We start from the raw sequence: 20231 nt of genomic DNA, 5'->3' as shown, positions 1-20231 counted from the left end.
ACTCAGCACAACGCACCGTGACTACCCGCAGAAAAGTGACCAACGAAAAACGTGACGGTATACGCACGCGTGTTGCAGGGTGTGTCAGGTTTCCCAAGCTACACACTCTTTATCTACTCACTCTTTATCTATTTACAAAACACGAGGCATTCTACACGCACAAGTTGTCTTTATGATAATAATAATTACAAATTTTCTTTGCGCCAACGCCAAGATAAATAAAACTGTGAATCCCAAGGGGGGAAAAAAACTCAAGATCTAAATACAAGTATTTCGAAAGCTGAATTAAAATGAGAAATCAATGAAGGAAAACGTTGATCTCAAGATTGATCTCAAGTTAATCGAGAAATCCATAGGCGATCTAAGACATCCTGTATGTGCGAATGCCGCTGGATCTTATGTAGAATCGCCGGCGGAATTATATCGTGATCACGGTCGTGATCGGCGATAAGTATACAGTAGTGACGGACAGCGGGAAAGCGGAGTTCCACGCGGAGTTGCGAAACTGCGTCACGACGAACGGGAGAATGGGTTGCCGCGGGTTTTTCACGGTGAATTATGGCGACCATGGACGCGTGTGTGCGCGTGCGTATGTGTGCGTGTAGGTGCCCCTGCCGCGCGATACGTCCGCGCGATACGTCCGCGCGATGGGACAGGAATAATAAAATAAAAGCACAGAGGGAAAGGGAGAACGTGATGGAGAAGCTCGCGTATATTTGGCCGCGATAATAATGGCCCGTCGCGAGCGCATCGATTCTCCGACCGGCGGATCGATTGCCGGCGCCATTCGTCGATTGCCCGTATATAAATCTCTGTCCCCGTGTCATTTAGAGGCCCCGTTAAATTTGCCCCCCCCCCCTTTTCCCTTTCGTCCGATCAGCCACGGCAAACAAAGCCGATTATTAGAGCGTTAAATATTAATTAATCGAATATAATAAACTTCCATTACGCATTCGGTGAAGGTAAAAATAATTTTCAATGACGTTCGAAGAGTGTATGGCTGGCGAGTATCGATTAAAGACTTCGTAATTCATTCGTGTAACTAAATTTAACCCTTCATTAAACTTTTCTACGTATAAGCGCTGCAAATAAAACGTAAATACATTTATGAATCATGTGTTCGTTTTAATGTCTTCGCTTTATTACAACTCGCTGAGAAAACAGTGTCGAGTGTGTGATGTTTTCTCAGCGAGTGGCAATAAAATGGAGGTACCAGACAAATGCATGGGTAATTAAATGCCATATATTTCCAAATCGGTTGTAATATTTTTTCCTGATATTTGATACACGTGACATTCGTGGCAGGTGAACGAGCAAACAATAAGAAGGAAACCTTTCTCTCTCTTTCTCTCACCCCGGAAACGTTAACTCATTGAGTTTTCACCCCCGAAAGGTCTGCAAGGAAGTATTTATTAGATTGGAATCTAAACGCCCTCGTGGGCCTAAAAGCGTATTTCCTTCGCCGTAGGTGGTTTCGTAGTACGATGATCCCCCTTGCGTCGAGCCGGGCGATTCTTCCCATAGGGTTCTAGAGAAATTAGCCGGTGCAACTTTATTAGCCTGCATCACGAAATCGCTCTTCACAGTCGAAATCGTGGCGGTCCTACGTAGCGGGGTTGTATGCGCGTAGCATTTGCGTCCCTTTTCGACGCAATAAAATAATAATTGCCCCCTTAATCATGGGCGCAAATCAAATTTATAGCCAGCGCGATAAGCAGCATTTTTTTACCCTCCGCGCGTATCCCGACGTGTATAATTACACGTTTCGCCGCGAAATCGGTCGCAGATGTCGCCGACGGATAATTTGATATATCCGGCCGGTTCAGTGACCAACGTGCGCTTTATTCGAAAATGCATCGCCGAACGACACGCGCGTAACACTCGTTTGAACAGCGACGTCGTTTATTTTGCGAGGCTCGTGACAGGCGTCGTTCGTCTGTCAAAACTTCGCAGCGCCGAACGAGGGGCGCGCGCGGCGCGGCCTGATCGATATTCAAAACGTCGTCGGATATCGACTCGATTCGAATCGGGCGAGCACGGATGGCCAAACACCTTTTCACCGGGAGTACAAACATCGGGGCGAATCCGGGATCCTCTCCGAGGGAGGCTGCGCGCGAATCGTGCGTGTGAGATAAATCAAACCCCGTCGTCGGTTCATAAACCGTCATTTCCCATCATTAAAGTCGGGAGTCGAGCGGGCATGTCTAGCCGACCGGAAACTGGCGATTCAAAGGCCCACGGCGGTAGATCCGTTCTGCTCAATTTCACCGATTTTCCGTCGCCTTTGTATCGGTTTATCGCTCTCGAGGGCCGATCATTAGTATCGCCGTCAAACGACGGGCATTGTCGCATCGCGTATTTATGACGTATCTACCTGGACCCTCTCTCCCTCTCTTCCTCTTGCCGCGCGAAACCCTCGCGCTAAGCGCATTTCCGATATTCCCGTCGTTAGATCCTGCAGATCAGAATGTGTGTCCTCCTGTTATTATTTATTATACACACGCTTTACCGGAATAAGAGACTCGTAACGGTACGCGGCTGAGTTTATGATCACTCCGCGTTGCTCGTATACCCTTTTAGTTCCTCGCGCTCTTTGACAAATGACCCGCAGCATCGACTACCGCAGGAAGCAGCGCGCGCGCGCGCGCGCGGAAGGATTCGTTTCGAGAGATTTATCCGTCGTAAGATCCACCGTTTATGCCGCGCGTTCTCGCGATAACGACGAAACGTGAGATTACGGCAACGACCGGGCGGCAAAAATGGCATCTCGCGCGCAAAATTATATCCCGGATATATCGCCGTGTATCGGCCGCGCGAATCACGCCTTAATCCTATTGCCGCGCACACCTGTACTTGTACGATAATTTATCATTCACAATAACTACGGGCGATAAGCGAAACTTCTCTCCGCACGGCGCGATCTCGGCGCGTCGTCGCAATTAGTTAATGCTTCGTAAATCGTTGGTAGGCAAACGCCGCCCTGACGTTTTCCCTCAAAACCGTTTTACGCCCGTCGGACAGGATTACTCGGTCGGCGCGACGACGAAAATTATGTCGCTAATAAATACCAACAAGCAGCCGGGTAATTCGCTCTAAGCTCTACATTTAACTCACGCGCTCAGCTTGCGAGGAAACGGCTAATCCGCAGGCGCGCAGTTAAGGTGCAAGACGGTGCCCGCTGGGAAAAAATGACTACATTCAAACAAAACTAGCGGACGAAGAGAGAGAAGGTTTACTGCTAGTAAATATCAATTAACAGCCTTGCAATCCGTCTGCAGGATCAAATTTATCCCTTAATTTAGCTTTCGTAGTATCCTGCGTATACGAGCGCTGTAATCCTATAAAACGTTACAAGCACATCGACAATCGTAATGAAATACGTTGCTAAATCGTAACATTACGACAAGATTGACTAGTCTGTAAGAAAAAAAGTATGGTCAGGGACAGTTTTTCTTTAAAATTAACTAATTACTAGTTAGATAAAACTATGTTGCTAATTGATATCAATTAACGACGATGCAATCGCTTCTGTCTATATCTACTAGAATTTCCTCCCCTCCTCTCTCACTCTTTTTCTTTCGCTGTTAGTCAATCCATCTTTCAATTACCTCGCTTTAACATACAAAGTACTGTGTATATCGAAGTTCCATAAAACATAACACCGACACCGATGACGGCGACGACGGTCGTAACGCTCGATTTCGAAATGCATTATTAGACCGTAACGCGTGCTCGCGTTACGATGGATTACCTAATCCTCCGGGGCTGGCCGTTTCAAAGAGAGGGCAGCGAGATCGGGTCGGCCCTCTCTTCCGGGGGAATCTCGGGGCTCTTTCAGGTGAGGCCACCTGGTCGGTCGAGTGTCGTGTGAACCTGTCCGGGGCTACACGGCGTCGCCCGAAAAGACACCCGGAGGAAGGGTAACTGTTTGTACAAGCGCCCTGGTATTTTTATCCGAATGACGGTGACTCATAAAGATCGGAGTTCCCTCGCCCGCGCACCCCGACGCGCCATGTTCCCTCTTCCTAACACACAGGCATGCACGAAGCGAGCAGTGCACCCACCACGCATCTATACACGCGTGACACCGTTACCGATGCACGCGCTCGCGAGTGAACGAGCGGGAGAAGAGGAGAACGGGCGAGAGGAGGGCAACACGGCGTGCTTGAATGTGTACTTAGCGGCAAGGAACACACTCGCCTCGCATGTTAGGATAGAGATTATGTCGTCCAAGGAGTCTATAGTTAGTTAAGGCTACCATTCTTCGGTTGGGTAGACCTTTGAGCCCCACCGACGAAAGAGATCGCGGCAACAACGCGTTTTCGTCGTCACGCGCACCAACAATTAGATATTAATTCTATTCAGACCTCGCGCTGCCTATAACCGGGACAGTCGCTACAAAAGACGCGGGCGGATTAACCTCTTTCGGTGGTGTCTATCTTCTTCTTCTTTTTTTTTTTTTCGGGAGTCTTATTCCCGCCGAGGTTCAGCGGAACAAAGCGGAATTTGTCCGCCGCCTCACAATGGAGTCCGCAAACATATCGCCGGATTAGATAACTCGATATTTTCTTTGAGAGACTTTGCATCGTCAGTGAAAATTCTTACAGGTATTATTTTCAGGATCACTCATCTTAAAACGTTTGCGTATGTATAAATGATGTATCATATTCCTCGCCTTTACGTCTACCTGACATACCTCAATTCTCCTGCAGATTTCTTCCTCTCGTACGTTATGGCAGAAATTAATATTCCTATTTGTAAATGCCGTCATTTAATTAAATCTGATATCGCGCGTTTAAGTTCCGACCCGTAAAATCGTTTAAGTCTCATCTTACCGCGGGCCATAAATAACAATTCGCGAGGGGTTATTACTAACGTGGCAAAAGCAACGGCGAAAAATACGATTAACCAGATTCGTCAATCTAGATAAGAGGCTTTCATTCGCAGCCCGATTAAAAAAATTTCGCCCGTGATCTTCGAGAGCCGTAATATTTCAGCACACAGCTGCGAAGATAATAACCAGACCGAGCATATATAAGGCGGTGCCTGTTCTGCGTCAACACGTCCACTAGAAACATCAGCGGCTGTTTCGCTTTCCTTATCTATACGCGGCACAAACTTCCCCAGGCATAAATGGAGGATGATGCACCGCGGCGCGTATAAAGGGAGGAAAAAAAATATCGCCGAAACCCTCGTAACACTCCTACGCCAGCCGCGGGAAACGCGACAATCTCGCGGAGCAATTTTTATCCATTTGAACCCCCTCGACACGAAGACAGACGAGGATTCGATGCGGCGCGAAGCGCCTCGAAAGGGAAGGTGGTGACTTCTCGCCGGCGGCAATTTTTCCGAGGGGGGAAGAAAAAAAACGAGCGCCGGACACATGGCTCACGTATGAAGGACGACGGTGGCCGCGAAAATGATGCGTTTTATGGTTTTATAATGCGAATGGTTGACCAAAAAGGGGGGATCCCGAGACTGTAACACATGGCTGCTCGTGTGTCTGTCACTCTTTCCTGATCGCGCACACGTATATGTGTACGGCAAGGGGATGACCGCTCTTCGACTGTCCACTACGAAACTGGGTAATGAGCCGTCACGTAGACCGGGTTTACTCCCCAATAAAATCTATATCAGGATACAGGAGGGAGACGCTCTTTTTATCTCAACACCGCCATACATCATTCTCCAAGCGTCGTCAACGCACTACCACTCTTGCTTTTCAGCTATAACTCCGCCGCGAAGTTTGATTTATTATAGATCCTTGACATTTCGAAGTATCGTTTACCGTGGATGCGCTCCCACATTTTTCGCTTGCTTAAGAAAACGATACGATCACGAGGCATAATACGTTATATCAAGATGCAGGATAATATATATTCGCATGATACAAAATAATAGAATCGTCGTTAATATTCAAGTGTTAAACGAGTTTTTAAAAAAGTATTTCTTGATCGAAACGAATCTTGACGTTTAATAATACTTTCATATTTATTATTAAGTATAATTTTTCAGTTCACTTGTCGGACTTTCAAACATAATAGTAGACTGAAGCTAGAAATTTTGCGCAATGAGTTCTACAGCCAATTAATCAGTTTCTAAAATGCTTGTAGCATAATTAATAAATTCAATAACCAAATTAATTTAAAATATTTCTAACTTTAATTGGTCGGGCACTTTTTATTTTTTGCGTTATTCACAAATTAGTTTAATATTCAACTTATTATTGTAATTTTATTTCAGATTTTATTACTAATCGTCAGCAGTGTTGCAACGCGTGCTTTGTTTCACGCGACACGAGCAATTTGCAGCGCTATTTTTAGGTTTCACGGCATCGCGACGTCTCTTTCCTTCAAAGAAAGGAAAAAAAGAACGATAAGTCGTCTAAAGGATCATAAAACGACAATGTTGCGTAATTAGCAGTGCGCATGGCGCTACTGGCGTACTAAACATTCAACTAAAATAAACAACCACGACTGGGCAGGGCTTGATTTATGAGGGAGGCCTGATGTTCCCCTGGATGTCATCCAGGGGTTTAACGCTTTTCGTGATCTTGGGCCGCGCGCTTTAGAGCAACCGTCCCGGGAACCCGATCAATAATACATCTCGTAAACGCACTCGGCGTCGGGAGTGATGGCTTCTCCAGTTTCAGATACGGCCAAACGGTGAGTAATGCCAAACAAACGGGAAAATATACCTATCTGGCAGCGACGGCGACGGCGGCGGCGACGACGACGTCAACGGCGGCCGCGGCCACGTCGTGGGAGACGCGCTATATTTACGCGGCGGTGGTTTCGTCTTTTTTAACGGGGCGCCCACGGTCGAACCGTTTATATTTAGCGCGCGTTCCCTTTCGGCCAAAGGCACCACCTTGTGACGTGTCAGATGCGACAACTCGTGCTCGCCTCTTTATCGAACGCGCGCGGGTGACCCCTCGTGTAGCACCGTGGCGCTATTTCAGGACGCATGGGAACGCCGTTTCGGCAGGTGCCTCCGGCTGATTAAAAATAATCAGAGTCCTCTCGCCTCTTACGAGGAGCGCCTGCCAGCCTCTCGTGCCGCGCGCGGTATGGATACGCTCATGTCGAGGGGACCGCGGAACATAAACGAGGGACCCCCAAGCGACGAGATGTTTGTTCGTTCCACATATTAAGGTGTTCGCGAGGCGTGTTTAACGCGCGGGGCAATATTTATCGTCGAAGGTGAGGCTAATTCTTCTTTTTCTTCCTTCGTGTACATTTTTTTTGTATTCTTCAGCGTTCCGGGATAAAACTTCCCTGTATAATTAAACTTGGAGGAATCGTTTAAATTAATCCTGACGGCGAACATTGTAAATTAATTAAACACGCTACCAATCACGGTAGAGCATAGCTTCGCGTCTACTCGAGCCAACGAGTACCGGCTGATGACCTGAATGAGCGAATCATCGCTTTTGATCGAATCGTCCTTCCCGATGCGGAACAAGCGGCGCGCAAATCGGCATGGAAGTGAACGCACGTAGTTTGAAAGCTCGTGGGTTTCAACAGGTGCTTTCGCGAAGCTGAAGTACGCAGGTATGTGGAAGCAAGCACTCGTCCCCGTGAAGACCTCTTACATGTGCACACTCCACTTGCGCACAAAGCGGACCCGTATATTTCTGCTTTCCATCTCGACAGCTCGCAGGAGGCTCTCTCGAAAAGTGTGCCGCAGCGGTACACGTCTTCTCTCTGTCCCCTGCCCTCTTATTCTTCTTTCGCCGTCTTTCTCTCTCCCCCTCCCCACGCAACGCCTTTTCCTTTCGTCCACATTCGCTTGCAGCGCGCACATTGTCGTACGGTCAGACGTAAACAAATTTCCGAGGGAGATGCGTTTCGCAGTTAATAAGCTGTTGGCGAAACATGGTGGTCATTAAACGTGCGTTTTCATTGTACGGCGCGCACTCGAAGACCTTTGGGGTCGCGCAATCATCGAGTGGCGAAGTTGCGGTTAGAAAATATCTCACCTTGATGTGTGCCAGTTGTCCTGTGTGGTTATTCGTATCGAACGATTACAATATATATTTCGCATATACGTTCTGCCAATGACATAAACTAAAATTTATTGACAAGTTTGGATAACGTCAATATTTTTAACGGCAAAATAAATCTTGACACGTAGTGCCAACAAAAACTCATTTATGTTGTAAACGCAATTATGTTCAACCTTTTTAAACTGAATTTTTCAATTGCCATTTTTAAAGTTAGATAAAATCTTGGACCACATAATATTTATGTATGTAATATTTACGTATATTTTGTGTACGTGTATGCTTTTATATAATTTTATTTTTTCGGCCATGGATCAAGGGACTGCGATATTGAAAAGGAGGATAGGAAAGCAAGTTTAATAAATAACCAAATATGGAAATAGATTGAAAGAAATGCGAAATATAAAATCCGGGATTAAAAATTGGACGCTCATCCCAGTCAATTCCCTTCGAGATCACTCGAGAATTAGGGTCTATTCGTCCGGGACACTTGAGAAGATTAGACTGTCACAAGCTTTTCTACGTTTCCACTTTTCACAATAAGCCTGCGCAACGTAGCGCAGAAGAGGACCCATCCGAGGGGCGGTTGCATCGAGTGACCGTTATATCCACTCGAAGCAGAAAAATAATTCCTCGTAAGCAAGCGGCAACGTGCGAGAGCGACGGAAGATATCCGATGCGAATAAAAAAAAACGGCGGACAATGAAAAAAGAAGGGAAGTGAAGAGAAGGACGGAGATATTCGGAGGCTATACGTAAGCCCCTCGACAATGGGGAAGATATTTTCTCTAATGAACCAAGACGAGTACACTCCAGTGCCAATTACACTTCAACCGCGTTCTCCGTATTTCGCTCTACTTGACTTCTGTCATTTCAAAGCCAACGAAAATGTCGGAGAGACAAGGGCGAAATAGGAGAAAGAGAGAAACGGAAAGGATGGGCCCGCGCTGTGAGAGCGTCTCCATCGTAGGCACCCACGATCGACGCTAAACCTTCACCGAATATCCCTTCTCGTCTCTCGTTCGGAGCAATAAAGCGCGAGACGAGGAAACGAAGCGGAGAGATAAGCCGGACAATTAATTTTAAGGCGAATCTGAAGATGGAGGGACTTTGGCACGAGCCATGCGCCTTCGTTATGAAAGATCACTTACTCGCTGCAGAGTACGCCCTCAGTTTTCTGCTAAAGAGCTCCGCAATCCTTTCGAAACGCTCGTCCGAGTTGTTGCGAAATATACTTTACGTCGTCTTCAGGTAATTAGTACAATCGCGAGACTCAAGCTTTAATTAGCAATTTCGAAGCAGAATACAATTGCATAGATATATACACGCCTTTGAAACTAACAAGATTGCGTGAACGTATAAGATATAATTCCGGGTATATTTATTATGTGTTATGAAATATATTCTGCTAAAGTAACGGCATGCGACATCATGATTCAAATATAATACCGGGATTACGATTACGTCACGAATAATCCCAATCGCGGCGAAGTAAAGCTTCGGATAAATTAATAGCGGGCGAATAGTTCTAGTTACGCAAACGAGATGTGCGACGACGGTACGTCTTAATTTACCATAGATTACACAGATCACAATAAACCAAGTCGATAGGGTCAGTCCGAGCCGTAAGCCTTGATTAACGGATTTAATTATGGGATTGTGTGCGGGGGGGCAGGATTGCAGCGGTCATTATGGGGGCCTTAGTAACCCGTATCCCATACACCCTGGATATACCTATGATGCGCCGTTGGTATACACAGTGTTCCTACATAACGTTCAATAATGTGTGTACGCGAAGCAAACACTTTCCGCAGTAAATACACCAGGTCAGACTCATTGTATTTTTTCCGTTGTAAAAACAGTACTTTCTCCCGCGGTACTGTTGTCTCAAGCATTTCATAACGGTACAATTAATCGCGCGTAAATATCAAATTTTATTACACCCTGTACATAAAAGTCCACCCGCGTTAGAACTCAATACGATATTGCAGGACTCTCTCCGTGGCCCGTGGGGAATAAGACTTTAAATACGAACCCCATTTCTCTCGCCGGCGCGCGAATACAGAAAAGCTGGCAAACGCGAAAGATAATTAAGTTCGTAATTAAAAGATACGATCGCACGAAAGCCTTTCACGGTGGCTAAGTGACAAAGGCAATCAATCAAAGGGACAAGCGTGGATTCCACTCATGTCGAGATGTTCGATATATATACAGATATAGACGGGCGTATTCGTGCTCGGATCATTAAGGCTCCTATCATTTGTTACCATCAGGGATCGGTGTATCCGTTAATACCATGTTTCACGGCTCCGCGATTCCGCCAGCGGAGTATAAGCATATTAAACCAAGTATTCCGGACGTGTAGGTATTGATTTTCTCGATGCGCGAAAGATACAGAGGCCGCCGTCTACGAATCCGCCGTTTACACGGGCGATAATTTTAACCCTTCCGCCACGTTAATCCTGACGTGACGAACGCGATTGCAAATCGAAATTTTCAGATTGCCGCACGCCATTAGCGAGTAAAACGATAAATAATTCTGCCTGGATATATATATCGTTATATCCGTAACGCTTTCGTCACGGTGATTTATACATTAATGGAAATTATCGTACAATTTCTCGATACGCATTAAGCGATATATTATCTCCCCGTCATATCCGAGAGAGCACATCATATACGAAATACGTGTTGTGATACACCGGACGGCGTAATTAGGATCGCGTGATTCGGAGAGCGAATATACACGGGGTGTTCGGAATTTCGATTACAAGGTTGCGTCGAGGTACGTTCTCAAGATGTCACTTTGCATGAATTTCCTCCGCTCGGGGCCAGCGTCTCGGAGAAAGCTCTCCGCGCAGCCATCGGCGTGTGCAGAGGCGGAACCCTCGGTTAAATGAAATCACGGTCAATCTAACGTTATGTAAATCGGCGGTCACTATCTGGTCAGTTTTGCATATGAATGCCAAAGGGACGGCACACTTACGGCGCCGTATACGACCTTAAGATGATGCTAATCAGTGCTCTCCCAGGAGCCGAATTCTATCCACGGTTCGTTTAGTTTAGTGCTTTCGGGAGTCGTCAAGTCCCGAGTCTCGAAACGCGCGCGCCAGGAATTACGCTCGGGAGGCTTAACATCGGAGCGATTCTAATGTTATAAGTTTTCGTAACGTCATCCCCTCTTGGAAGACAGAAGAGACTTGGCTATGTCTACCAGGCAGATTTTATACTTCGTCACTTACCTCACTCACCAATTGCGCGTCGCAAAGTATTTCTTCAACGGCGGAGTAGCCGACGACATAATTCTCGCGCTGATTAAAACAGGCACGGAGAAATAGTGGGATCTCCTGCTCGGTGTATTTAAAATATTTTAATCGGGGCCATTCGCGCCGGCGAGGAATCTAATGCGAAGTGGTAACTCGTAACACTGCGCGCTTCTAATGTCACCACATGGTTTCGATGACTGGGCCTGTACCGGGTAATCCTATGGGGTAGCACCTACTCGAAAAGCGCCGATCGCGCAAGTATTGTCCGCCGACGGTCCGCGCCGCGGCCTCGCGTTAAATACGGCCGTGCGACAATTGTTTCGCGTTTATCGACAGCAACGGTATTATCCCGAGGGGTGCGCACCCTCTGATTAAAAATTCTCGCGTGGTTAAGCCTCTGATAATGATCTTCCCTAACCCCTTTCCGCCCGTGGGGTTTATACAGTATGGTCTAAAAACGATTGTACTTACTCAGTCGGCGTGCACGGACGACGGCTAAAGCGCAAATGGCTCGAGGTCATCGCAGAACAAGAGTTAACGATCGTTGTCAAGGGTAGCGATGTTGGTGCTGTCTCTCTTCTTCTTTTTTTTTTTTGTCAATTGACGTCGCCGCGTATCAAAGAAGCCTCGCGAGGATCCAGCTGTTCCGCAACTCTCGTACCTGCAAACAAGTTGTTTCGAAACCGGTTATTTTCACGACTTATTGTGAAAGTTACATATTTACTTTACGTTATTCATTTTACAATCCTATTCCGTTTCTCGCAATTATCCATACATAATTATATAAAATTAATGTGTGTATAGATAATATATAATTAAATGTGTAGTTAAATTATATGTTACATAGTACACATTTACTATTTACGTAATACTATTTGCGAATAAATACATCAAAGATGCGGGTATTGCGATCGAGACCCTCCGCAAGTATCACGTCGAGATGCTATCTTTAGCCCGTTATTAATTAATATCGTGTCAAAGATTAAATGAATTCCTATTGAAGATTCTCATCTGCCGACAAGCCAAGCGCGAAGCAGGCGGTCGCCCGCGAAATTTGTCATAGGCCTAACGACCCTCGTTATTAAAAGTAACGTTCCAGTGACCTCGCGTGATAATCCACTCACTTGACAAATCGAGATAATTGCAGCGGCAGCCCTTAATCTCCTCCTCTAGCAGCGCCTTCTAACCCGACAAACAAAAGACTTTCAGAGGCTCCGAGAAATCCACGCCGCACGCGAAATTAAAAGACGTCACTCGTTAGCAATTTATACGTGTAGTAGTATCTTTCTCTTAGAAAAAAAATATAGATTTAAATTAAATATTAACAACTTGTTATATAAATTAATAAATTACTATTGTCAAATAATAGATGGTAATAATACGTCTATAAGTGAATAACGAATAAAGCTCGCTTATCAGATCGTATCGAAGGTATTGCAGTTATACTGCGAATTTGCTGTGAAAATAACACAATAGAAGCGCACTGAATAAAATAAAAGGGGCATAGTCGCACGAAAAAAAGCGAGTATAAATATCCATAGTCCAGCGAATCCACGCACTTCCATTAATTAAATATTCAAAATCGCCATTAATCCGGTCACCCCGCGCGACGGCCATTCACACACCGGTCGTGGCGGTTGAAATCAGCCTCAACGAAGCCCGGACCGTTTCGGATCTCCGCGGCTTAGGCAAATGAAAGCCGCGGCGTTCGCATGCAAATACACACTTTTGTGCGCGAAACCCGGGTAGCGCCGGGCCACGGGCGTTAATAAATTTTTCCACGGCCGCGCTCCCGGCTGCCGAATTCGACGTGTGACTAATGACGGCGAATTAACGCGAGAGCCCGTACCAACGTACCTGAGAACAATCAGGTGCTGTTGCTGGCTCGAAAGGAAAAAAAAAAAAAAAGGAAGAGAAACGGATAGAGGAAAAAAACAGCCGAAAGCCGCGACAGCGCGGGAAAAAAGCGCCAGTCACCCTCTCACCGTGTTTGCCCAAGGTGTGACAAATTCCGGAAGATAGATCGATCGATCGTGCCTCCCGTCGCGTTTACGTACCTGTCTTCCTGCGCCTCGTTCGACGCCCATTCACATTCAAATGCGAAGTTAACGAACAAGGTGGTCTCGGTAATAAATGACACGGGCAAAAAGCGCGTGCATTTTCTCTCTCTATCTCTCTCTCTCTCTCGCTCTCTTTCCTTCTCCTGCCCCCGGGTTAATTATTCAGGCTAAGGGGGTTGTAAGCAGATTGGTCTCACCCCTAAGCCCCTATCTCGGTACAACGAGGGTGGCGAGACGGGGCGGCGGAGGGGTCGACCAAAGACTTTAAACCGCCCTTACTTACTGACTGGTGTCTGTGATTAGAAGCAGAAATATGCTAAGCGGCCTACCAATTACCGGAGATTCCTAGTCGCGGAATTACGTCGCCTGGAATAGAGAGGTTCGCGATACAATCGAAACAGCGGTAATCTTACCATGTAATTCGGGAGTAATTATGTACAGACGTTTACATCTTGTTTTCTAATGTCGTATCTTGCGCGGAACAAATAAAAAATGAACGTTATTTTCAATACTTTTTATACATAATTAATATCGTGCGAGTATAAAACTGAGTTACAGCGATTTGTAAGAAAACGCTATTTTTTATTTTACTCTGAAAATTTGTGACAAATTACATTTCGCGAGGGTCGACGTAATCGTACGATGGGAAACGGTCCGGATAACGTATCCGTGTTAACAAGAAGTTTTTGATAATCTCGAGAATTGCCATTCTGGACCGTAACGCGGTCGTCGAACCCCATAAAATCAGTTTCGCCCAAAACGTCTGAATTGAATCCAACGAGTTTTTCTAATCCCAACGTACGATCAAAGTCCGCTACAAACGACACGGAAGTTCAATCGTCTGCAGCGTGGGCGGAAATTAATTCCATGTCCGCGACAATAATTTTAGACGCGGCTCTTTGAGAAGGAGGCGACTACGCGGCTGGTACGGAGGCACGAAAGGATAGTGGAAAATCGTAAGGGAACATTGTCGTTAACTTTTACGATGCCATTAACGGTGGCCGTCTTCCGCCATTCCGAACGCGAGCTGGACATGGTGACGTCATCGTGAAAGAGGACCAAAGGAAGCAAAAGAGAGTTAGAAAAAGAATTAGTCGAGACCACGAGTTGCCCAATCTCCCTTCCCGTTCCAGCTCGCGTTCTTTCTTCGTGCCTCGTATATCCTTCTACGGTATCGCAACGGTCGTAACTTCGACAAAGGGCAATATTCGAGTTACTCGAGCTGAATGCGGAATGTTCTTGGCAAATTGATTGCCGGGAAGAAGACAGATTTAATAACATGCCGGTTGTTATTAAATCTCTTTCCACAACACGGTAATAACGGCTTACGGCGGGAGAGATGGGTTACAGTAGTAAAATCTCAAAATACGTTGCACAGAAGTTGCGGATCGATAAAATTATTATATATTTAAGAGGTTGCGCCGCGTTAGAATTTACGCGAATTTCCTTATTTACCCAACACCTTCCCAGACAACACGCTTGCGGTTGGCGTGGTGGCAACGACGGGAAACGACGACAGCCGCGCCTTCTGCGAGTGGCAGCTCGGTGTTGAAAAAAATAACAAATCGGGGAAATACGAAGAAAAACACGGAGAAGACGACGGTTAGACGAAGGTTACGTTTTGGGACTTGACACGCGTATCTAAAACACAAGCCCGAGCCACGTGCCGGGGGATACCCTGCCTGCCTGTCAGGTCACGTGACCGTGCGTAAAAGGGTTGAGATTTTCCAGCCCGGACTTTTCGTAGCGCGGCTTGACAGATCGTCTCGCTAAGTCTGACTGATACTCGTCCGCCACGGGCTTCGCTTTAATTATGAGATATTATTCCGTGATCGCGCGCCCCTCTGGGCGCGCGAGCGGGTTTAATGCCTTTTTAAAAGGAGATCAAGGCTTCTCTTTCGCGTATACCGTGCGTAGACGGGTTGACGATCGTCCGTCAGCGATCGTCGCTCGACACACAATGCCACCGGAGTTTCAGAACGGAACAATTAGCCGGGCGTCGTTTCGACGCGAGCGCGGTGTGAATTTCAGTCGGACGGGCGACAGAGGATCAAAGCTTTCCGTATATTTCTCGATCGGCTCCCCGTCTCCGAGCCGCCGCCGGCGACAATATCATCCCCGCGAGAAGGTCGTTACTTCACGCTCGGTCGCCGAAACTTGGTGAAATTCTAAAATTCCCCGAAAGGTTCCGGGTAATATCCCGGGAAAAGTTCCGACACTTTCTTAAACTTCAAGGCAACGTCTAGATATGATATTCAGTTTATTGCAGTCTACTCAACAGCACCCGGGAGCTTCTATGATTTTAATCCTCGCATTCTCTCTTACACACGCGCGCGCGCGCGCGCGCACTCACACATATTCCGTGCTCCATGAGATTCGAGATATATAAAACGATTTTAATTAAATTCTCGAGAATAGAATATTGTCTATTAAAACACTGTGCGCAATGTTATTCAGAAACTTTGAAATTGCTAAAAGTTAAAGATCTCTAATCTTCATTTAAAAGCAAAATAAAAGACGTGATAAACTATGAAGTTTTACAAATGTTATCACTCGTAATGTCCGTCGTGTCTTTTTACAAAGATTCAGATAAAACGACACCGATAAAAAAACTTAATAATCTTTTTTTTTACGTAACGAACATAATGATATAAATTTTATAAATCGTAGTTGCAAGAAACCTTAATGTCGAGAGATGTAAATTTATACAGCAGATACAATTTATCGTACAGACGCAGCTATCTTTGCTCTTGATATTACCTCAAGTGCAATAGAATAAGTTGGTATCTCTCGCACCAGCGCAACAATTTTCCAAGGAAACCATAAAGAACAGCGAGTTCGGGAAGAGTCTGCAAGCGCCACGTCACGCGCATTACGGACAATAATATCCCGCGCGACTTTGCCAGAAGACGAAAGAAGCGGGTGATGGATGCGCCCTATAATCCGCGCTAACTTCCTACGGGATTTGGCGGCGATGGCTGCCTCTGGCCTATGGCGCCTGTCCTCTTCGGCGAGCAAGCGAGCAAGCGAGCGAGGCAGGCAGACGAGTCGGCAGGCACAGCCACCCCTAATTCAAACCTGGCCTAAAACCTCGAAATCAAGTCAAGTCACTAAGTCTCATCTCCTGGGGGGCCGTGTGCGGCGCCCCGAGACGCCATTCTAATTAACATCGTGTCGCTCTTACAGCTTAAGTCGCGGCGCACGACTGAGACGTCTTCTGAAAATCATTAGACAGGGGGGGAGGAGAATGCGCAAAGAGATAGGGGGCGAGAGGCGAGGCGACGAGGCACATGTATACGACTGTCAAGTTGGAACGGAAGGCGGAGAATGGTTGAATAAATAGAGGCAGGCCGGCACCCACGGCGGGCCGAGAGAGAGAGAGAGAGAGAGAGAGAGAGAGGATGATTCTCCGGATCGGGGAGAGAAGCCGGGAGAAGGCGACGGGATTCAAATTTTCGCAAATCATTCCGCGCGGGGGAAGAGAGTAAGAGGAGGAGGGTATTCGGTAACCCCTTTTCCCGGGATTATCGGGGACCCATGTGGCCCTGGCTCGCTGATGGCTCGTTACCGAACCGTGCCTCTTCTCGATAACCGACAGATATTGCTATTTATGAACGTCGCCGGGCCCTCGTCACGCCACCGTCGGCGCATCTCTTTGTCTTTCGTCGGCTATCCGCGCCGCCGCCGCCGCCTCTATGGCGATTGTCGGCTCCAGTCACGTCCCCCGACACGTGTCGAAGATAGTGTTCCACGAGACGTACACGCTGATGTTGTCGATCAAGATGGATTGACGTCGAGGAAGCGAGAAACTATCGCCGTTTTCCAAACTATTGGTTACGCATCAGGGTATTTCATCGGAAACATGTCGTAGTAACATAGAGCTAAAGATATTACATAAAACGGACGCATCATCAAACAGTTATTCGGTATATACTAGCATTCAAAATCTTCATCATCTTACTCATGGACAAATGTAATAAAATGATACAAACTAAAGAATGTCGAATAATAAAACAGATAGTAAGCATAAAATCATTACCATATTATTATTACGTTATTTTAAAAAATTTAACGTCTTCACACATAAATATCAGTCATATTCAACCATCGTATATATATATCAATAAGAAAATTTGATCACGTGATAATGTTTTTATAACATTTCAACAATGTTTCGAAAAAAAAAATCATCTATCAAATAATCTTTTTGAAATGTTCACAAAATATAATTTAGTTTATATAATATTTTAAAAAATCAAAACATATACATAAAATCAACGTTGCAAATGTTACTTTAATGTTTCTTACTCACTAGGTAGATAATGAGAAAATTGAGTATCGTCCAAGATGCGATATTACGAACGAGCTAAAACTTAAATTAATCGAGAGAAGTTGTATTAGAAATTGTAATAGCTCCATATTAATTAAGAGCTACAGCTCAAAGTATTTCGGCGCTGGTAGTATCGTGCCGATCTCCAGACGCTCAAGCGGATTCTGCGGACCCCACTGGAAGTTACCGATGTCCGGCTTAAGTAAACGAAGCAGCCACCGTAGGGGTTGCTGCAATGGACTAAGATATTTGTCACCTCATTGTTCGTCTCTTGGGCCCTGAGCTAAGTTCACGGACGGAGTTTAATGTTACGCAATTCCTGCGAGCGCCGCAGAGGATTATTCCTGCGGGCAGGATGTGCTGCGATATATCTTGCGCAGTTCGTCGCCGAAACGATCCCATTTCTCGGGAGCGTACGGACAGAAACGCCCGACCCGGCCCGAAGTCTTCTCGCAAGTTCCGGCGAGCTTAAAGTAACGACGGCGAAATAGCGCCTGAGATATTACGGCGCGAGTCTTAATTAGCGCGACTTCCAAACGATCGCCACGCATAACTGCCAGAAGGCCAATGACGACCCCGAGATGGGAACTGTCCCTGGTTAAGCACGGCCGTCGTTAATTAATCCGCATTGTATATTGCGACGTGTATACAGAGGGTGTCACAGTATACAGGGTTTCCCCTATTTGTAATAATAATAATTACACACACACACACACACACACACGTGCAAGAGCAGCGACGTTTACAGTGTTCGTTCGATCGCAGCCACGACAGGGAGGAAACGTCGTGTCCATGGAATTTTTCAATCGCCGCGATAATGACTGACTTTCACGCTCGGCGAGGTTCCTTGGTCGCGAGCAGATCTAGAACCCGATAACGGCCGCGGCATTAATTCAACGTTTCGCTGCAATGCACGCGCCGCAATGCACGCGATTTCGAAAGGCGGCTCGTGCAGGTGGTTTGTTGATATAATTTCGCGACCTTACGCTTTAAATTGTAGCACGTAGCGACGCTGATGAGAGCGGCGCGCGCACGAGTCAGGCCATTTACCGTAATTATACCGGGCGGCGCTGATCGTGGCAATGTAATGGCAAGGTATCACAATGTCGAAGCCATGTCGTGCGCAACGCTCCCTTTCGTGACCAATGATCAGCCGAGACGATTTGTAGTGTGCATTAGTTATCAACATTCCACCGGCTGACTGCGCGACTACTGAATCACGGAGTATAAACGTTTCGCCATTACAAACGCAAAAAAATTACGGAGACAAATTGAGTATTTTAATACCCGCCTATCGAAACCTCTACTAATAAATTAATAATGTGCGCGGACATTCACGACGTGTATTCCCAACACGTCGGATCGAATGTAAGCACTTCAACCAAACGGCGTGTTTTACAAGAAAGCACTGGGATGCTTGTGAAATGTCTGGTTGAGAATAAAATATTGTATCTTGTGTTCATCACGTTCGACAGCTATTTGTAGGTCCTACGAGCCTTTTTCGACAGAAATACGAGCTTCTCGGATCGAAAGGCTGTAACTCGATCTCCCTTTAGACAAGCTGTTAATTTTCTAAATTTAGAGGATAGACGTAAGAAAGCTCGATCACCGAAGCGGTCATGGAAACCAGTTATCTCTTACCCTATTTGTTTTCAGCAGCTGACTGCGGCGGGGAGACGAGGGTAGTGCGCGAAAGCGACGAAAACGCATCCGTCGAGTCGAGGACTGGCAGCGAGGGTGGCCCCTTGCTCCCTAGGGGACATCATCAAGGAAATTGGATTCGGCATTTTTCAAATCCTACCCCAAAACACACGTATAGATGTTCGACCGGTCGCGCCGAAACCGTATTTTCGCCCCTAGGAGGCTAGTGCTTGACAATCAAATTACGTTATTTTTATGCTGCTTAGGTTGAAAGTGGAGGCAAGAAAAAAAAATACGGCACGGGCATCGAATTTTAATGAAATTACTTTGACGGTTCTATTCTATTTTACCTCGTTCGTCCCCCCTCCCCCCAAAAAGTGCATTTCTAAAATATTTAAACACACACAGAAATGTAAAATACTATTCATACGTATTTGTTCAAAAATAATTTTTACAAAAAAGATTAATCAATAGCGTCAAGCTGCCCCCTTTTTCCGCTTTATTACATACGTGACAAGATCAGATTGGGAGGCTAACGGATGATTTTCGTTGGAATTCGACCTCGTCACCTCGAGACGATCCCTCATTTCACAGTTCCAACCGAAGATTAAGATCTACCCCTTAAAGCACCAACTTGCTGCTTCGCCCGCGGCTAAGTTTCGCGCAGTCGTAATTCATCGCCGGGCAGATAACGTCGGTCGATGTATTATTTATCCTCGTTGTCACCGCAATTATTCATATCACTATCGTACCACGCCTCGGTTTCCGCCGGCAATCGAAAGCAACTCGTCTGCTTATTACCCGCGTTCCAAGATAGCGCGCATACGTTAACACGTTCCATTTCTCAAAGCGTAGCGTGCAAATTAGAAATATAGATATTAACGTAACATGCGATGGGCACAAAAATAAATAGAAATAACAGGATGACAT

General features: G+C 46.2%; 1 protein-coding gene and 1 long non-coding RNA gene across 11 annotated transcripts in view; one reads left to right on the top strand and one right to left on the bottom strand.

Moving 5' to 3' along the window:
- The window catches only part of LOC114255312, a 285016-nt gene that overhangs the window by 153133 nt on the left and 111652 nt on the right, over positions 1-20231 (bottom strand). For 7 of the 9 annotated variants that reach the window (XR_004964951.1, XR_004964950.1, XR_004964948.1 and 4 more), the window contains one exon: positions 11742-11931. Coding sequence is in view for 2 of the 9 variants with exons in the window: in XM_036293403.1 (XP_036149296.1) it covers positions 11867-11931 (65 nt within the window). In the remaining 7 variants the exon portion in view is untranslated. Of the gene's footprint in view, positions 1-11741; positions 11932-20231 lie in introns of those variants that run through there. The other 2 variants (XM_036293403.1, XM_036293402.1) reach the window with 1 other exon arrangement.
- Positions 4120-19594, top strand: LOC114255313. 2 transcript variants are annotated; one of them, XR_004964956.1, is made up of 2 exons: positions 4120-7553; positions 19320-19594. It is a non-coding gene; the product is annotated as an uncharacterized LOC114255313 (long non-coding RNA). The 2 variants fall into 2 exon arrangements; XR_004964957.1 differs by having other exon boundaries at positions 19317-19594.

The sequence above is a fragment of the Monomorium pharaonis genome, chromosome 10, assembly GCF_013373865.1.
Source record: "Monomorium pharaonis isolate MP-MQ-018 chromosome 10, ASM1337386v2, whole genome shotgun sequence".
Lineage (NCBI taxonomy): Eukaryota > Metazoa > Arthropoda > Insecta > Hymenoptera > Formicidae > Monomorium > Monomorium pharaonis.
Note: the sequence above shows the minus strand (reverse complement) of the source record. Positions and strands in the feature narration are given on the sequence as shown.